General features: G+C 39.7%; 1 protein-coding gene across 1 annotated transcript in view; it reads left to right on the plus strand.

Moving 5' to 3' along the window:
- Positions 1–19,115, plus strand: part of SERGEF (secretion regulating guanine nucleotide exchange factor) — a 158,921-nt gene that overhangs the window by 26,335 nt on the left and 113,471 nt on the right. The window contains exon 9 of the mRNA XM_010286715.1: positions 12,365–12,525. Coding sequence (XP_010285017.1) covers positions 12,365–12,525 — 161 coding nt within the window. The remainder of the gene's footprint in view (positions 1–12,364; positions 12,526–19,115) is intronic.

Genomic DNA, 19,115 nt, shown 5'->3' on the forward strand with positions numbered 1-19,115 from the left:
GCAAAAAAACCAAACAGGACGCTCCTCCTTCCCCCCTCCAGCCCTCCCCCCAAAGCCTGTCTGACTTGTTCTTTTCATGGCTACCTTCACGTACTTCTCAAATAGTGAATTTGAGCTAAGATACCATAGGATACAAGAGACATATATCAGCGTTTGTGAATTTTGAGTACTAGATTTGTAGATGGGCTTTTTCCCCTTCTTTGATACTTGGGAAGTATAATGAGGTCTGGCAGGAGAATGTATCCATTTATTTTATTTGGTAGCTGGACTGGTGGTTTTATTCTTTAAATTATTCCAGTTGTGAGGAGCTATAAAAAGATCTAACGCAAGTCTGTGATGAAAAATTTCACTTGGCCATATGTACTTGTTACATCGCTCATGTTTGAGCGCTAGGAATAACTCTGTGATATTATAACATGAAGTTGTATCTCTGTCTTAACAAAGTATGTGCAATAGGGTATTTTCTAGTATGTAGGGTTTTAATTTTTGTGTATTTGTAAGCATTCAGCTGACTTAGCTGGATCTTTGAGTGCTCTGAAAATACCATGACTGATGTCTATGTTTTAGCACTTGAGTCTAGTACATATACAAGTGTGGTTAGCAACTGATATCCTTTAACATTTGTTGTGCTCCTTAAGCAAAATCAATTTTCCTTCTATTTCTTTCTGTGCTGCTCTGTGGCTTGATTTTCTTAAATAAAAGATTAATGATTTTTTAAAACAGACCATAAAAAATATTTCTTTGCTTATAAATATTGTCAAAATTAAAACTTTATGATTAATTCCTATTATATAGTGGAAATGTATGTTGTTTTTGTTTAACCTTTGAATTATGTTGGTGCTGATCTCCAGATGAATTTTCATTTTGGCAGTGTATTTTGGATACACATTTTTTAATAATTCTATGCATGGAAGTACAGACTGTGAGGGCTCTGACACCACACAGCAAGATTAACCTGCTACCTTGAGAAACTTGCAATCAAAAGCTAAAAAGGGCCAAACCAGCAAACTTGAGGAAGTCCAGTGAAGAGCAGCAGCTGTCAGTAGGGACTGGACATACCTGCTCAGAGAGGCATGGCCCAGAGCTGGCTGCCAGCGGCTGTGCAGCAAGCTCTTGTTGGTAAGTGAGGCTCAGTCTCAATGGTGCTGAAGAACAAACAAATCATTCCTACCCCAAGGAAAATTTTGAAGTGGAGTTTGCAAGCTTTTTTTCCACACTTGTGTTGTTTTTTAAGTCCTCTTGTACAGGAGGAGAAGGAGCTATTTCAAGGCCAGTTTGTGGCATGGTAGTTGAAACTGAGAGGCAACTCCCTCTTTGTATAGTTCCTATTTGAACTTCAGTGCAAAGACTGTCTCTCAGTGTAGGTACATATATTCTGTGTGGATCCCAAACAGCTGAGACAGATCTGCAGGTGAAGGGGAATTGCATTTAGCTATGTCCTTTAGGATGCCCATTAGGTTTTGGGGATGTTCTTCTGAATTTAAGAGCTTGTTTTGTTCAGGTCTGCTTTCTTCTCTGTCCAGTGTTACGAGGCATGCAGTATGCAATGAGAATAAAACAATCACAATAGTTACAAGTTCCCTTTTTTGGGACAAAGACCTGGACAGGAAGAAGGTATGAGCATCTGATTCATGCAGAATAGAAACACTGGGAGAGATGGGGTTACCTTAGGTAACTCATTATTGCTTGTACTTAGTGTCATTTAATGAAAAGAAAAATTGTACAAAACATTGTGAAGACAAAGATCTATTCAGGGACAGTGCTTTATGTCAGTTTTACTAAGATCTTTTTATTATGAATATAGGAAATCTTATTTTTCTAGAATTTCTAAAAACTTACCTTTACAAAGCTGCCTAAATATAGATACAACAAAGCCCTTTAGGAGTATGTCTTCCTACTTGTCTTTTCCACCCTGAAATAGTAAGCAAACTGAAAATCAGTTTGACATTGCTTATATTGATTTTTGGACCTTGTAATAGCCAATGGTTGTTTTGTAGGAATTTGCCTACACAAATGTTTTCTTTCAGGCTTGTGCCTGCTAGTGACACAGCTGACTAGAGCTGAAGCAGTTCATTTAAAAGAAAATGGACAATAAAACTGCCAGAAGAGAAGGTCAGGCTATGGGGACAGTATGAGGGTGGCAGTGTGGATTTCTAGAAGTTCGTCTGGTTTGAAGAATCATCCTGACAAGTCACACAGTACAAAGGAGGGTGTTAAATCCTTTTGTGCTTGTCTCCTCTTGCTTGCTCCTTTTGCTAGAGGTTAAAAAAACCCAACCAAACAGACCCAAAACACCGTGGGCATGCACACAGGCAGAAGCTGATAGTTGAAATGTAACAAATTGCTGATGTGTTTGATTTAAAAATCTAGGGTAGTTATTTAAAGTTTCTCTAATCCACCAGAGCTATGTTGGAGCAGCATTCATCAAAATTAGGTCGCTTCATGCCCTTGGGATTCAAGTCCCTGCAGTGAACTGATCCTTCTGTAGACAAAAACTTGACATGTAAAATTGTTTTCTGATCCTGATTTTTAAGCTTTTCACTTCAGAACAAAGCAATGTCTCTTCCCCACCTGGCCATCTGCTTTAGAACAGGAGAAAACTCATGGTATCTTTACAAGCTGTCGTATCTCATTGTATTCCGTGAAATATGAATGGGAGGGGTATTGCTTCTTTTGATGAACATCCTTTTTAATGTCAGAGAAATGAAGGCCATGAAGAGCCAGGAGCTTTTTGTTCTTATCTTCATTGTTGTTCCCTCCTTACTCCTAAGGAGGAAAGTTCTTATTTCTCCCATCTTGCTTTCACACCTAAACCTGTCTTATTAACAGGCAGCATAGCACATCAATACTTACATTACAACCCTGTTCATGTACATACTTGAGTCAAAGGAGTCAAAGGGAACTGCTAGCTGGATAGGGCGCTTTTATACACGATGGAATTTTTTCAGGGCATAAATGACATTTAGATACTTCCACCATTAGGCAGCTCCTTACACCTTTGTCCCCTCTCTCCATGCAGTCTCCTTGATGCTAAACGTCTTGCCCGTACATAGTTCGAGGTGAAATTTTGTGATTCTTTTATTTCTTTTTTTTATCTTCATATTCTTTAACTCAGTCTCTCTTGGGGGTAGGGAAAAATGGGGATAATATTCCAGAGGGAATACATCACTCATTGCTCATTATTCATCTCTTGACTTCAAAGGGCATGAATTTTCCTTCTTATCCACTTTTAGATTGTTATGTTCCTGCTTTCAGTGAGAACGCTGCAGTTACAGATGATTGTTATTTGAGGTGAACAGCCCACTCTTAGTCAATTGTAGTTGCTTTTCTAATGGTTCTGAATCTGAACAAGCTGGGTGATCTCCTGGGAGGGCTCTGGAGGTGCCGTTGTTGGTTTTGTGATACTGTTCTGTTTCTGTACATGGTTAGAGTTCAACTCCAGTGGATGTAGAATTCATCTGCTTCTGGAGCTGCTGAGAAAGTTAAAGCCACTTAGCAAGTCCCAGGATTGGTCGTCTAATGGTCTATTTTTATAATGCTTCCTATTTCTTTGTAGTTACTGTTACTCTACTTTTCAGAATCATGCATATCTGAGGCTTGTTATCTAGTGAAATCTCTGTGCAAATGGTCTCTGAACATTTGTTCTTGGGAATGCATCTTATGGACAACAGCAAAAAAGCCCATTTCTCCTTCAGACTGCTGTTCCAGAGCATTTCTTGTGATATTTCTGTGTCTGTCTTTCCACAGCCTGCCCTTGAGTCTTTTTGACAAGGTAGATATTAGCACTGGGAACTTAATTACCTTCACTTTGTTTATCTCTTGTAGACAGATGCCTGTTCCTTCTTGGATTGGCTCAGATGGCAATGGGATATTGAGAGTAGCAGGATCACTTCAATTCTCCAAATTAGGCAGGCTCACAAATGTTTGCCAGATTGGAGCTATAGGTAATGCTTTTCATAAAATGATCTAGAAAACATGGATATATTGTAATTTTTAATCTCTGAATAAGATTTTCTGTAGCACTGTACTGTCATAGGTCTAATGAAACAAGATCTGGATCTCGCCTCAAAGGGGATAAATACATGAGTAGTCTGCTTACAGGCAAAGAGGAGGAAATAAAACACAAAAAAATAATTGTGAACAAATAAAAGCATATGCCCTGTGTTTAATAGTTCAAGGGTGTTGCTTTTTCAAAATGGTGTCCAGAAAGAATTGGATAAGTGCTTAGAAAGAAATATCTGTTCCGTTTGCTGGGGAACGTTAGAGGAAGAGATGCTGAACTGCAGAAGAAAGGAAATTCCAGGTTAGGGAGGCCTATGGAAGGAAGCATATAACAGTGCAGAAGGGCATGGAGATATAAATATAGAATGTCAGTAAAAGTGTATGACTCATACTGCTTTAGTAGCACAGTGCAGAATTTATTTGCAGAAGTACAGAACAAAAACCCTCTGGTATACTATGATGCATTTGCAGATAGTTCTCCATAGCTGGTTAATGTTTTATGCAGCCTGCTTTTGTAGAGGCATCACTAAATTGTGCCTTGATTTTCTTTTTTTTCTTCTTTTTGTTAGGACTTTGGTTTTAGATGAAGAGTTAAGTCCTCTATTGAACCTTGAATGCAGCAGTTTTGTTTGCTGGGTAGAGATGAGTTAGATTTGTTTTTAATCATATAACTAAATTTAGCCAGCAATCTGCATTTTAAGGCATTGCTATTAAAAGTCTAAAAGTGAGATATGTATCGTAGTTTGAATTTAAAATGAGCCAGAGGCACAGCTGGTGAGGCAGTCATGACTCTCTAATCATGAGTGGAGAGAAATGAGAAGGGAATTTTCTCATCTTCCAGGATGAATGCAAAGTGTGATATGTTCTTTAACATCTCCCCCTGCACCCTCCCCGCTTCCCCAGCTTTGTTTCATGATCGCATGGACCTCATGACCTCCCCTCCACATTTTCTTTTTTGAGCCAAGATCATAATCCGTTTGATATCAGCACTATGAATACAACTTTACAAGCATTTAACTTCTTACATTTTAATTTTTCTTTCAGTTTATTCAGAGTTTCATATGGTACTTCATGTTTCCAGTCTCTCCCCTAAAAGCAAAGAAGCCTTTATCCCATCTAAAACCCAAACCCAGGGGCAGGACTTCCAAGGTATCTTGAGAGTCTTGGAATTTGCCATACTCAAAAGTTACTTTTGTCGAATCTTTCAAAGCGGTGAAGCATGCTATTAAGTATGTGAATAATCCCATTAGCTGAACATTGCCCATCTTGATACATAACTTGGAGTAACTTTGGAAGCAAAAAAGAAAAAGTGTACCTGTTTTTTAGTGAATGAAAGTCAAAGCTATTTAGGTGTTTAATGGTGTCAACAGTCCTGATAAAGATGGATCTCTTGGTAAAGTGCATGGTAAACAGCATGTGATGTGAAACCGCAAGTTCTCTCTAGTCTATCACACGGAATATTAAATTGACTTAATACTGCCATAGCTGACATCCCTGAAATGCTTTTTTTTGTTTTGACTGAATTTTCCTGAAGAGGCATGACCTCAATACTATACGTAGATTTGTGTTTTAGTGATACATTTTTAATAGCTATTATAAATGTGTATGGAAAAAAATTGAGGAGCATGCCCTCTTATATAAAGATGTAGAAGTTCATAGAAAGAAGATGTGTTAAGAGATGTGGGCAGCTCTGGTACACTGAACTCCCATGTAGGAGGATGAAGGAGCCATTTAAGCCTTTGTCAGAGCAACCTTTTGTCAGATAATCCTGCTTTGTACTGAAACCGTGCACAGATACTGGTGTTAGACTGTAGGTGTGCCAGTGATGCCCAGTTTCCAGCTGCTGAATTAAAGCTGTCTTCAGCCAAGAAGGAATTAGGGATGGATGGATGAATGTTTTTCTGTTTTCTCTAAACAGCATAGAGGCTGTTCCTAGGTAGAAAAGGAAATTTCTCAGAATGGTTGAAGGACATTAGTGATTGTGCTCAAGGACAGCAGACTTTTGTCATTGTGGGAGAGGTGCTGGTTTGCCCATTGTGGGGCAGGGAGGAGGCAGCAGCAACCTCTGTGTCAAATTTTAATACCTGCTCCTGTGACTTTTCTGTGAAAGGAAGCATTAGGAATTTTATATATAACTTCCTATTTCAAGACTGAGTGAGATTAAGCATTCAGTGTGAATATCCAGAGTTATTTGAAAAGTAATTGTTAATGCAACCATGAATTGAGATAGCCTAGATGAACTCCTTTATCTAGTATTTATGAAAGGATGGTTCAAAGCTTGCCTGGATACCAAATAGAGACTTCAAGGAGATAACACTAGTGCAGTCATGATATTATCTTAAAAGAGGAAAATTGATATAAAGATGAATCTGAATCTAGTGAAAATAAGTAAATTTTAATGTTCCTATTTACCTGTTGTGTTTTACTGAGAAAACAACCTGTTGTTAAAATGCTGGGGTTTTTTTATTGCTAATTGTCTCCAAATACTTATGTGGCTGAGCAGATTGATTAAGAAAGTGCTAAAAGGGAACAATGACATGCTTTACAGCCTCAGCAGCACCATCAAGCAGTACAGTAAGAGCTACAGTGTCAGGCAGGAAGCAACTAGAAGTGCTTTATGCAATGTTGCCGGATTTGCAATACTCTGAAGGTTGTGAACTTGTAATTTTGAGGCCATTCTCCAACTGTCTATGCTTTGTGATAGCATAAGGGCAAAAGGATGATGTGAAGAAAATGCAGAGGAGCCTTTCTGATAGTGGAGTGCCTAGTGCAGTGCTGCAAGCGCTTGAATATGCACTTCATCCGTATTCTGTGAGGGATGTGACCATGTGTTTCAGATGATTTGCTGCTGTATGTATACCGATGCAGACTGCAGTGTTTACAGTTTAAAAAGAGGAGGAAACTAGATCTGTATGACTATGTAGAGTCTCAGATGATGTGGCATACTGTTGTACTATTTGCTTAAGGGGCTATCCTTCTAGCTCTCTGAACTCCTGTATTGTATGTTTCATTAGGATTGTACACTGGAATGACACAGGATGCATGAATTATATCTATTACTCCTTAATTCCAAATGTTGTTGAACTATCTGGCCTTTACTGGATGTAGCGTTTGCCTGCTGAAAAAAGGAGCAGTTCCAATGAAGTTATCTGGGACAATGTGGATGTTCACAGTTGAGGAATTGAAGTGCCTTTTGGAGTTGGAGCCTCCATTCTCAAAACATGGCAAGATCAAGGTCTTAGGAAGCATTGTTATTATCTTAAAAAAACTGGAAAAGCTTTGCAACGTTCTATGCTTCTTCCACACAAGTTGTAGAAATAAGTCCTGCCTTTTGTGCCACCTTACTATATAAAGTCTGGTATGAAATACCACATTTTCAGATGCTTCAGCCACTTCCATGGTTGATGTACTCTGTCCAGTTGACTCATCCCTGTGTATGTTTTCTTGATTTCTAATGAAAATCTGTTCTATTCTAATATTGGACCGATACTCCTTGTTATATCCCCCTTCATTAAGTAATTCATCCTGCATCCTCCTTACTCTGTATGACTAATGTCTTTTTCTCAAATATTCTTAGAACATTTTAAAATACCATCGATATTATAAGCAGCACAGTAGCAGTACTTCTCATTACAATTGCTTAGCGCTTTCTGTCATAACTGAGTGCTTTCTTTTGCTTAGGATTTTGATGAAACTTTAACCTTTCTGGCTGGAATTTTCCATGCATTGGTGTTTGCCTCAGCCTGACATTTCCACTTGAGACTGATTTTTGTTGTTGGTGGTTTTTTTGTTTGCTGAAACTATAATCAGTAAATCAGTATTTCATAGAGAAAACACTTCTAAAACAGCTTCTGTTATGTTCTCTCTCAGAAAAGACAGTGGAGTTTGTTTTGTTTTGGTTTGTTTTTTTTAAAGGATCCCTAGGCAGATGTGTTCAGCTGAAGAATAGGAATGATTGACCATTAGCAGGAGACTGAGCATGGGAGGGGGAATGCTCACCAAACAGGGGCAAGTCTGAGGAATGAATTTCTGCCGATTAGAAGGGATAACTGAGTTGATGAGCACTGAGAAGGAACTGCTTGCTTACGTAATCTTTGGGCATTCAAGAAGTTCTTCCTAAAAGCAAAAATTAATTTATCTGACTTTAATTTTCTTAATGGATCTTCTCCATGTTTGCCTACCAATAACCACCTGGAACTTGTTTCCCTTATAGCAGCAAAATAGGAAAAAGTTACTTATTTCTGTTTGTAAACAGAAACAGCTTACCTTCACCTAAAGGCTCTGTTTGGTTTTGCATGTGTAAGTAATTCTGTGCTTGCTTGTCCAGTGAAAGAAAATAGAATCTGTGGATGGAATGTGTTTTGTTGTACCAAAGCATTATTGCTGTCTGGGTTTAATCCCTCAAATATGCTTGCATTCTTCAGTTCCACTGAATTTACTGAAATAATTTGCAGTAATAGGTATGAGCATACTTCAAAGCCTTTGTAGCGCTGAATAAAACCACTGGGATCATACTGTTTCCAGTTCTATTACTTTAATTTCAACTTGTTGTTACTGTTGAAATTTCAATGTACCTTAAAAACTGATCCAATAACAGAATCGCAGAGTGAACCTGAAGGAGACCGATACCCACAGTGTAGTACAAAAAAAGACCAAATTTTATAGACCCTGGCATATGGAAAAGATACTCACTAGTGGAGTGAGGGGCTTTTTCCAGTCATTGAAAAAGACATAATAAACAGCTGATGGCAACTGTAGTGAGACAAATTAATCCTGTTGAAAAGAGAGATGGTTTCTGAAAAGTAAAAACAGTTAAACATGGAGACAGCAGCTTGGGGTAGATGATGGACTCACTAGCCCTTAATCCATAAGGGGAAATCACGTATGCAGTTTAGTTTGACTTCGGAGTAGGTGGTTGTGGTGTTCGTCTCTGACCTTACAGCCGGGGCAGCTGTGGCCCACTGCACTTTTCTCCACTTTTCACTGCCCCTTGGCGGAGGGGAGTGGAATTGCTTGCTTTGCACAGACCTTGCACTAGCAGCTCGTCCTCAAGATGGTGATCATACCAGCTGCTCCCTGGGTTCTGCTGGTCACTGTCAGGACGGGAAAATTATTTTCTCTGTAAGTGGTCAGGTGTGAGTTGGGATTTTAGATTGCCTTCATCTGAATCCAGACACCAGCAGCAGACAAGACTTGAGACAAGGTGGAACAGTATCCTGATGTGATGATGCAATGGATCATTTCTGTTATATGAGAGTCTGGTGTTTCTTGTTCATGTCTGAGTCCAGATAGAGCACCAGATTTGCTTGTGGAAATAATTTTTTTTCCCCAGAAAAGTCAGACTTGAGAGGAACCTCTGCTGCCCCTGTGTACAGGATAGTGCTATAGACTGTGTATGAGGATCTGAGTGTGTATTATCAAATACACTGCTTGCCTTTCCAAAGGCCTTGTGGGCTGCTGATGCTTTTGCCTGTGGCACTTGATGCTTTTGGTATATTATCTAACTAGACGTTACAGAAATTCTTTCTGGCTTTAAATTTCATAAAACTCAGCTTCAGTTCCTGTAGTTGATACAAAATAGAGCATCCTGCCTGTCCTTTTCTAGTCTACTAATAGGGTTCTGGATAGGTTCTGCAACCTGCTCTGATATAAAAGCCTGAAGCTTAGTCTACATTTAAATTTTCTATGTAACATACTGATGTAGGAGACCTCTTGCAACATTTTTGCAGTTGCAGATGTTTTCAGCAGAGATCTATACAAACTGCAAAGTAAATATACTATCCTCCAGAACAAGCATGTTTTTTAAATGCAAACTGTTTTCCTAATCTCTATATGGTATACTGGTAGTTCTCTTAATGAAACTTGTTTCAATGCTTTAACTGAAGGAAATGAAACTACTATATTGAAAGACCTCACGTGTAGTCTGTGGCTGGTTTCAACTTTTCCCTGAACTGCTAAGAAGCTCCAAAGGAAGAAAATCTTTGTGCCCTTGAGACAACTAAAGGACAACTAATTTTATCACTTAATTATTTCAGGGGAAGCATTATCAGTGAACTGAGAGAATGCATCTGAAAAACAGTTGCAAAGATCAGAATAAAAGATACCACTGCTAGCAGAATTCCAAGGAAAAGGCATACACTTCGCATCTATTTAAATATATGAAGCTAGAGGTTTCTACTTTATTTACGAGATATGTTATCAGCTTAAACTGCGCAAACCAGCACTGCCCACCTGTGTCCCCTTCAAGACAGTTTAACAGTATACAAAGGAAAAAGGAGGTGTTCAGGTTTCTGAAGGTTTGTGTTATGGCATGTGTTAATCACCCTCAGTTGTCATCTTTGGGCAGTGTAACTGGTACCTGCTGCTTCCAACCCCTCTGTGGGATATGCCTGTACTGACTGACAAGGGGAGAAGTGTGTGTGTTTAAGCTGACTTGCTTGACTTGGTTGTATCTGCTTGAGGGTAGAAGGCTCTGCAGAGGGATCTGGACAGGCTGGATCGATGGGCTGAGGTCAATTGCATGAGCTTTAATAAGGCCAAGTGCCGGGTCCTGCACTTGGGTCACAACAACCCCATGCAACGCTACAGGCTTGGGGAGGAGTGGCTGGAGAGCTGCCCGGCGGAAAAGGACCTGGAGGTGGGGGTGCTGGTTGACAGCCAGCTGAACATGAGCCAGCAGTGTGCCCAGGTGGCCAACAGCATCCTGGCCTGTATCAGAAATAGTGTGGCCAGCAGGAGTAGGGAAGTGATCGTGTCCCTGTACTTGACCCTGGTGAGGCCAAACCTCGAATACTGTGTTCAGTTTTGGGCCCCCCACTACAAGAAGGATGCTGAGGTGCTGGATTATGTCCAAAGAAGGGCAGTGAAGCTGGTGAAGGGTCTAGAGCATAAGTCGTGTGAGAAGCGGCTGAGGGAACTTGGGTTGTTTAGTCTGGAGAAGAGGAGGCTCTCTACAACTACCTGAAAGGGGGTTGTGGTGACGTGGGTGTCAGTCTCTTCTCCCAAGTAACCAGTGATAGAACGAGAGGAAACAGCCTCAAGTTGTGCCAGGGGAGGTTTAGACTAGATATTAGGAAAAATTTCTTTACTGAAAGGGTGGCTAAACATTGGAACAGGCTGCCCAGGGAAGTGGTGGAGTCACCGTCACTGGAGGGATTCAAAAAACGTGTAGACGTGGCACTTCGGGAGATGGTTTAATGGGCATGGTCGTGTTGGGTTGATGGTTGGACTTAACGATCTTAAAGGTCTTGTCCAACCTTAATGATTCTGTAATTCTGTATTTTCCTCAAATCCACATAATTTGGCTTATGACTTGATGACTTGAGTTCAATTCTGGAGAGGAGTTTGAGGCTTGGCTGAAGTGCGTATGTAACTCAGGGTCACTGCAGGCTTCCTTCTGAGCTAAAATGTGGGTTGCTGCTTCTAGTTAAAACTGAGTTGAGAACATACTGTATATGCTGTGTGTATATGTTTTTTTAAATTGGAAGCCCAAAAGGGACAGCTTTTCATGACTTACTTGCAGAGACCTAGTTACTTCATTAAGAAAATAAAGCTGTCAGTGTGATTGTTTTTTTTTTTTAAATACTGGGAACTTGAAGGTAAAAAGCATTGCTTTTTATGGGTGCTATCCATAGTGGGGAATAGACTTTTGGGTGTCAGTCCTGAAGCAGTGAACCTGGTATAATATGGGAAGAGAAGGGTAATCCATATACTGCTGATTTCATTTAAAGTTATCTTTCCTTGGCCAATGTGCGATTCCTGTGAAAACAAACCAGTGCATTTCCAATGCTTAGTGACAACTGTAATGGTGTTCCTGACTAACCAGTTGCTGTCCTGAGGGCTGTTGCTCTGCTAACAGAAGTTTTGACAGAAGGCAACTTCTATCAGGAAAACATAAACTGTACGTTAAATACAGGACATGCGATGGATGTCTCTATGACAAAGACTGGGAATAGAGAAGAGTCTTTTATGTTTCAGAATAAGCTGTTTTGTGTGTGCTTCTGTTAAGCTAAAAATACATCCTTTGTATAACCAAAGTGTATAAATTATATGGAGAATGTCCAGGCTATGCAGCTTTACTGACTTGGTTTCATTTATAGCCCAGGCCACCCTACAGATGTTATTCTGCTAGAAAATAACAAGTTAATGAAGTTTGAGTAACTGCATAGAAGCACATCATAATATGTCTCTAGCTGGTTTTAATGTTTTTTTTTCTTCTGCTCCCAGAATTAAGTTAGTTTTCACTAGGTTTTTGAAGCTTTAGGTAAGATGCATTAAGAAGTGTTGTTCTAGTTTTGAATTGGTATTCAGGTGTTCCAGGAACCTAGTGAATGAGTAATCTTGAAATGTGTTTTGTGTTTAGAAACTGGCAAGGTATTCACCTGGGGCAGAGCGAACTACGGGCAACTTGGAAGGCACGTGGTAGTTCCTGATGGGCAGGAAGCATGCAGAGCATCTGAAGAACACTTGGAGATGTTGTGTAACATCCCTATTTCAGTGCCTTGCCTAAATGGAGCATCTCAGGTAAAGAAGAAAATTACTATTCTCTCCCCTCCCTTTTTTTTAGTGTGTATTAAAGTAATCAGAACAATTTCCTAATAGAACCTTTTCAAATGCTGCAGCACAAGTCCTTGCTGCTCTTCCTGTAAGCTCAGAAGTTATTTCAAATTTCTTAAAAGGCTTTTACATTCAGAAACTAATTTTTTCCTTGGTGGAACCAGAGTTACCATTAGCAGAAGATGTCAAGTTCCCTCAGATATCAGTGTGTGCAGGAGAGAGTTGCACCTGCAATACAGCCTAGCAGATGAGCTGGGACCCTTCCTAGTTGCAGTGCTACTTTTCTCTGAAGCCTTCTAACAGTTTAGACAATGGCCTTTCTCTAGCTGATAAATAATAATGCCACAGCTTCTAGAATATTTGTCTAACTTATAACATCCTTCAGTGATATTGGAGGCTTTCTCTTCATATGGCTAACGTGATACATAATGATATCAAGCATAAAGATGATCAGAAAGAAAACTTTACTTGAAGTTGTTTGCTGTAGTCTTACACAACATGCAACCTGTAGTGCCTACAAACCATTTTCTTGGCTTTTTAGTGGTTGAGAGGCAGCATGTAGCAATTGGCCTGTTGGCAGGCAATGTGCAGGTCCCATCTGGGCAGATAACCAGTCAAAAGGTATGCATCTCCCTGTTGGGTAGCTGGCAGTCAAAATGCAAGGGATAAGTACAGGTTGACAGCTTCAGCTGCAATGTATGTACTGTACCTCCACCTCTCATGGAGGTACAGTACATACATTGGTAGTCTCTCATGGTTAGACTTTGGTTAGAAGAGTCAGCTTCTGCCCTTTCCTATCATTAGTGTTCTGTGAATGTGTGTGTTCACAGATGTGAAGTGGATCTTCAGAGCCCAGGATGCTGCAGTAATGAATAATTTGTTTAGCCAGTGTTGACTCCACTGAGTCTCAAACAGCTTTCTTACTCGTTTTGAGATGAGTGTCCCTGCTTTTGTCACTAGATATTTATAGAGAACACTATTGTTGAATCTGTTTCACTCTGTTTTTATTTGTGCTTTGGGCAAGGCCTCAAGTATGTAGTTCTGTTGTTTCTTGTACAATACAAAGCCAAGGCAGCCATAGCTTTTGCACAGGGAAACTCATGCTTGGCACGATGAGTGATCCATGAAGGTGAAGGAAAGGGATGCATTCACATGTATTCCTTGAAAAGGAAGAGAAAAACAATCTCATCTTCATTCTGCTGCCCTCAGCGCTGTTCCTCCTTATAGACCTATGAGAGACTTGATTTGAGTGATTAGCAATGGCAGTGTTCTGGAGCAGGCATCATTTTTTGCAGAGCTAACAGCATGAAGATGATTTAAGAAGAGCGTGATCAAGAGCTAGCATCATTTGTACCCTGAGAGGAGCTGTGTTGATGAGAAAAGGAAAAAGCAGATAATAAGACCCTAAATTGCTTCACTTTAAGATTACAAAATAATGCCAGAGCTAGAATTTATACTTAAAAATGTGTTAAATTACAATATGTAGGCTATGTAGAGTGTGAGCTGATTTCGTTTACACATGAGCTATCCCTTTTTCCATTTGTTGTCATATGGAGATGAGGTTTGATTTGAAAGCTGAATTAAAAGGAATACAGAGAAGATAAGTTCTTTTCCATGTTTACCTTGAATTAACAATTCTAATTTGCATGTTTAATGCAGAGAGCCAGTTTAACGGTTGAGGATTATAACTAATGATTTTTATCCACAGTCTGTTTTTATAAATCACTTTTAATGATTTGGCTGAATTTTTGGCAAAGTTGCGGTCTGCTGATTGCCTCTGCACTTCAGTTAGTATTGTTAAAACCAAAATAGAGAAACTAATTTAAGGATTACAGCACCATATAAAAGGCACACTAGTTTACCTCAAGGACAGCGCAGTAGATTTAACCTCCTGTGCTGCTCCTTGTCTCCATGCCCATGGCTTACCTGCTTTCTCCACCAAAGACCAGGGATTCTCCTTCCTTTGTGCTGAAATTGATATAATGTCTGTGTCTGTCTTCCACTCCAAAACCTGATTTTTGAAGTATTGTGAGTGACTTATTCCACCGTGAGTTTGACTTCATTTGTCAAACTCCTTTGGAAGCATTGACCTTGAGAAATAGGAGCACTTCTTTTCTTTCAACTAAGACAATGGAGGAACAAAAGCCTGAGTTTTAGATAATTATCTACTAATCTGAGGCTGTCTTCCTGGCAGCTTTAAAAGAGTGTTGTGGACATCAGGTTCTTGGAGTCACGTGTGTTTAAACTTTTTGAATTATGTGACTGCAGGTCTATTTATTATTTTCTTCTCAGTGTTTTGGTGCATAACCACCATGGAATAGGAGAAGGCACTGAAAAGAATGTTCAGGCTGTAGCTGAAGTCAGTTGTGCGAGACATTATGCATGCGGTGCTCTTGTGTTGTGGGGCGTCCTTGATTGGACCTCTTCAGAACATCTGACTCATCTGCTTGCCTGATGTGCATTCATATCCACCGCTTTTCAGATGAAAGGACAATTAAATACAAATGGCCTGAAATATGATGAGCCTCTGTATTTAGCAAATGATACAAAGGCCTGGTTTAATGTTTCCTCCTTGTCAAAATGCTTTTCCAGTCCGTTTGATATTTTTGGTTTTAATAGCTATTGTTTTACTGTTTGTGGTATGTTCAGCATGTCATTCACATTGCAGCAAACATTTGCTACAGCAATAAACAAGTGAGAAGTCATTGTGCAGTGCTGAATGTTTCTTGCAAAACTGGATGGAAGGAAGGGCTACAGTTGTTTCGGATACGCAGCACGGTTCAGGTGGAGCTGTGTTTTCATCATATCCTTTCTCTAATTAAAGCAAGCTGTGCTAGATTAGTTTTCTGGGGAGGGAGATCTGAAATTTCAGTTAAATTTTTAAAAATTTCTATGTCACACTGTCACTTTTGAGTGTGTGTTTTCTTGGTCTTCATTCCCTCTGCAGTTTTACCATCACCCAACTTAAATCTTGATGGTGGATGTAGGGGCCAGTTGTGTCAGGGAATGAAAATAACCAATGGACTTGTGGCAACCTGTACCTGCTGTGTTTATCCTGATCCTACTGTAGTCTGTAATTCCAGCGTGTATGTTCATCCTGGTGTGTGTGTGTTCATCCTGCACAATACAGATTGGTTTGGATCTCCATATAGTTCCTTTCTTCAGGGAATGTCATCATGAATACACACATTCTCACGGCCCTTTGCAGTCAAAATTTATTGCCACTCTTTTCAGTGGTAGCTGCAGCAATGTGTCATTTTTGTTTAAGTATTTTAAAGATAGCCTTGTTTTTAGTATATTCTTGGTTTTTTCCCCTTTTTTCCTATTCATGCTGCAAAATATTAAGCATCTACCTACATGACAATTCTGACATCTGTTATGATGATAATTAATTGGTTGATTATTATATGACTGATAGGTTAATATATAAGCGTCATTATTACCTTAACATATAGACACAATAATATTGAAAATGGAACCTTTTGGTTTACAAAAAATGACAACTTTTTTTTTTTATTTTTTGACTTCTCAGGGAAAATTGTTAGTGGCCTCTTTGTAAGTAGAGCTGTAGTTGAGACTGTAATGAGCATTAAAAGAAACAACCTGATATTGTTACATATACGTCATCTCTGCGCTGTGTGCATGGCTTTTGTATACTTAGTTGTGTGACTGGGTACTGTAAATCTTTGCGGCTATGTTCTTTATTTTGAATGGTCAAAACAAGAGGTTTATATTTTTGTGGGAGAGAAACAACAAATTGAACTTTCCTAAACCAGATTTTACTGCTGAGAGTTTGAGAACATATGTGTAGTAACTGATCCAATAAGCTGCTTAAAAAAACCCACTTTGGGTGTTAGGGAAGGAGGTGAATGCAGAAAAGCATCTCTAATTTTCCAAGCTCAATAACATTTATATGATCCAAGGATATAGTTCAATAAAAGCAGTGTTGTGAAAAACAAAGTTTTAGTGAACTCTGTTCCTTGCTCTTTGATTTGCCAGCTTGCCTCAAAACTCTTAACTGGCCACAGAAACAGATGTGGGCCCTGGAAAAATTAATAGTAAAAGGTGGTTCTCACTCTGCAATACTTGTAGTTAATAATGAAAACAAGCAGCAGATGGGAGTGGGAATAGAGAAATGACATGACTTCAGGTGCAACAGCAAGTCAGCTGGAAAGCTGAGAAGGGAACACAGGTGCTATGTTTTCCACTCCAGCCCTTTACTCGTTAAATTTTCTCTCCTGTGGTATCACTAGAAGGGAAAGTTAGTTGATACCTGCATGCTCCAGACAGGTCAGATTACTATTTCAGTTAGTGTGTGTTGCTTTCCCTGGATGCTTATTTAATGCTGTTAGATCTGTCCATCTAGTGATTCTTCATGAGGAGAGACCCCCATAGAAGAAGAGGTAAAGGCCAGCTCACCTTTTACTGAGGGGTTTGTGAGGTCCTTCTGGACTGAGTAATTAAATTATTCTGAAGTTGAAGTGATGTGGAGTTTCCCACTTGGTAAGCAAGTAGTGCAGTGTTTTGTTTTGGTGGGGGTTTTTTGTGTATGTCATGCATTGGTGTCTTTTACAATTTGGTCTTGATTTATGTCCTTTGAGAGATGGCATTGTTGAATTTACCTTGATTGGTGTAGGTTGGTTTTATTATGCGATTTTAGAGATGCAATGATAAAAATGGTAATATAGATATGGTCCCTTTTAATATTCTTGCAAGAGTGGGAATCAAGATCTTGGTTTATCAATTCATTTTAAGTGACAATAAAGGAAAATAAAGGCCATGGACAAGTGCGTTCTGAGTACAACTCACTGTGCAAATGAGAAGTTGCAATTAAGGATGAAAACAGAGACCAAATTGTTGAAATTATCATTAGGGAAAAAAGCCCAAACAAGATGTATCAGAAGAATGAAAATGCAGTCTGCATACAAAATACAGGAAGTCTGTGTTAGATTAGGTGTGTTTGTGTGATCTGCATGCCCTGTGCAGGAGAACAACACTCATCTTGGCAACACGGCAAGAAGATTGAGAGGAGTTAACAGTTATATCACAGGGAATAAGGAAATGGGATTTACTTCTTAGGTCAGCTGGTTTTCCCTGTCATTCTCCTAGCAGGAAATTGAGAGCAGTAACAAACTGCTAAAATTCAAATGCAACTTTTTGGCTAGGTAGCCATCCTCATTTATTTAGTTCTTTTCTTATCCTATTAAACATGACTGTAGTTCGTAAAGAATATCTTATGGCCTGGGTAGAGAGACTTTTAATACTCATACCAAAGTAATTCCTGGAAGTTAGGAATACTGGTATGTTAGGCAACAGAGGTCACTCTGGAAATATTAGTCTGCTCCATGAAAACTGTAACCTAGCTGCAATTTCATCATAATTCTGTGAAGTGGAGCTCAGCTACTTAACACTAGGTGACAGGATGGAGTGCTTCCTGTCACCCATACCAATTTCTCTGCAGCTGGCATTGCAGAAAGGGAGATGGGAAATTAAATTCACACCAAGCAAACGGCAAAGGAAAACTCCCGCACTGCCTTTGCATGCCAGAGAGCATATGCTGTGTGAGTACAAACTAGAGGTTTTCCAGTTATTACTTTTGCAGGTGAGGGTTGGTTTAAAATTACCAAAATTGCTCTGCTGGGGTTTACTGTAACACTGAGGTGGCAGCCAGGGGTCAGGCTGCTTTGTAATTTGTATGGGAGACCATGAAGTGGTGATTTGCCTACAGTTTGGGTGAAGCAGGAGAGGACTGACATGGGATGAAGTCAGGATTTGGAGACCCACCCAGCATGTGATGACTGAGGTATTATAAATGTGAGTGTGGGCAAAGCCTTAATTTTCATAATGCATAAATTAGTTTTCCATTTGATAGTGTATTGCAGTTAGAATTCCAAATAATACCTCACTGGGAGATCTCCGAAAGTAGCGGGGAAATGGAAAGAGACTGAAACTACTTGTGGCAGTAGCCATGGCTTGTGCTCACATGCATGACCTGTCAGTAGTGCAGCCCTAACAATGAGACCAAATGGGCAGCTGTATTTAATGAGCTAATTAGAAGCAAAATGACTAATCTGTGTTATCTTATTTGTAACTCTGTGACCTGCATATGCTCATACCGTATTCCTTAAATTAAAAATACTGACTGGGTCCCATCCTGCTGCATGGATTGTTCTAATAACAGTACACCATGACTGCGACCCACTCTGAGCTCAGAGACAACTTGTGATCCAGCTCATTGCTCCTCTGAAGTATTTCTTCACACTGATGAATGCCATGAACATTCATGGTGCCATTCACGTGCGTGATGCAGTTAATGCTTGCTAGTCAACTATGGGGAGTGCTGCAAAATTGCTTAAAACATGTACTTGGTGTTAAGACAAAGTCGCTGTGAGCAGCAACCTTGGAAGGTGACAACTGCTGGTGCAGAAATCCAGTTCTGCCTCACTGATGTTGTTTCACTTGCCTTGTTCATCCATGAAGAGTCTAACAGAAAGGTTTCAATGTAAAAAGTATCCATCCTAGTTTGAGGTGAGTCAGGTCTAAGCTGGGGTATGTGC

Source organism: Phaethon lepturus, unplaced genomic scaffold (genome assembly GCF_000687285.1).
Source record: "Phaethon lepturus isolate BGI_N335 unplaced genomic scaffold, ASM68728v1 scaffold4225, whole genome shotgun sequence".
Classification (NCBI taxonomy): domain Eukaryota; kingdom Metazoa; phylum Chordata; class Aves; order Phaethontiformes; family Phaethontidae; genus Phaethon; species Phaethon lepturus.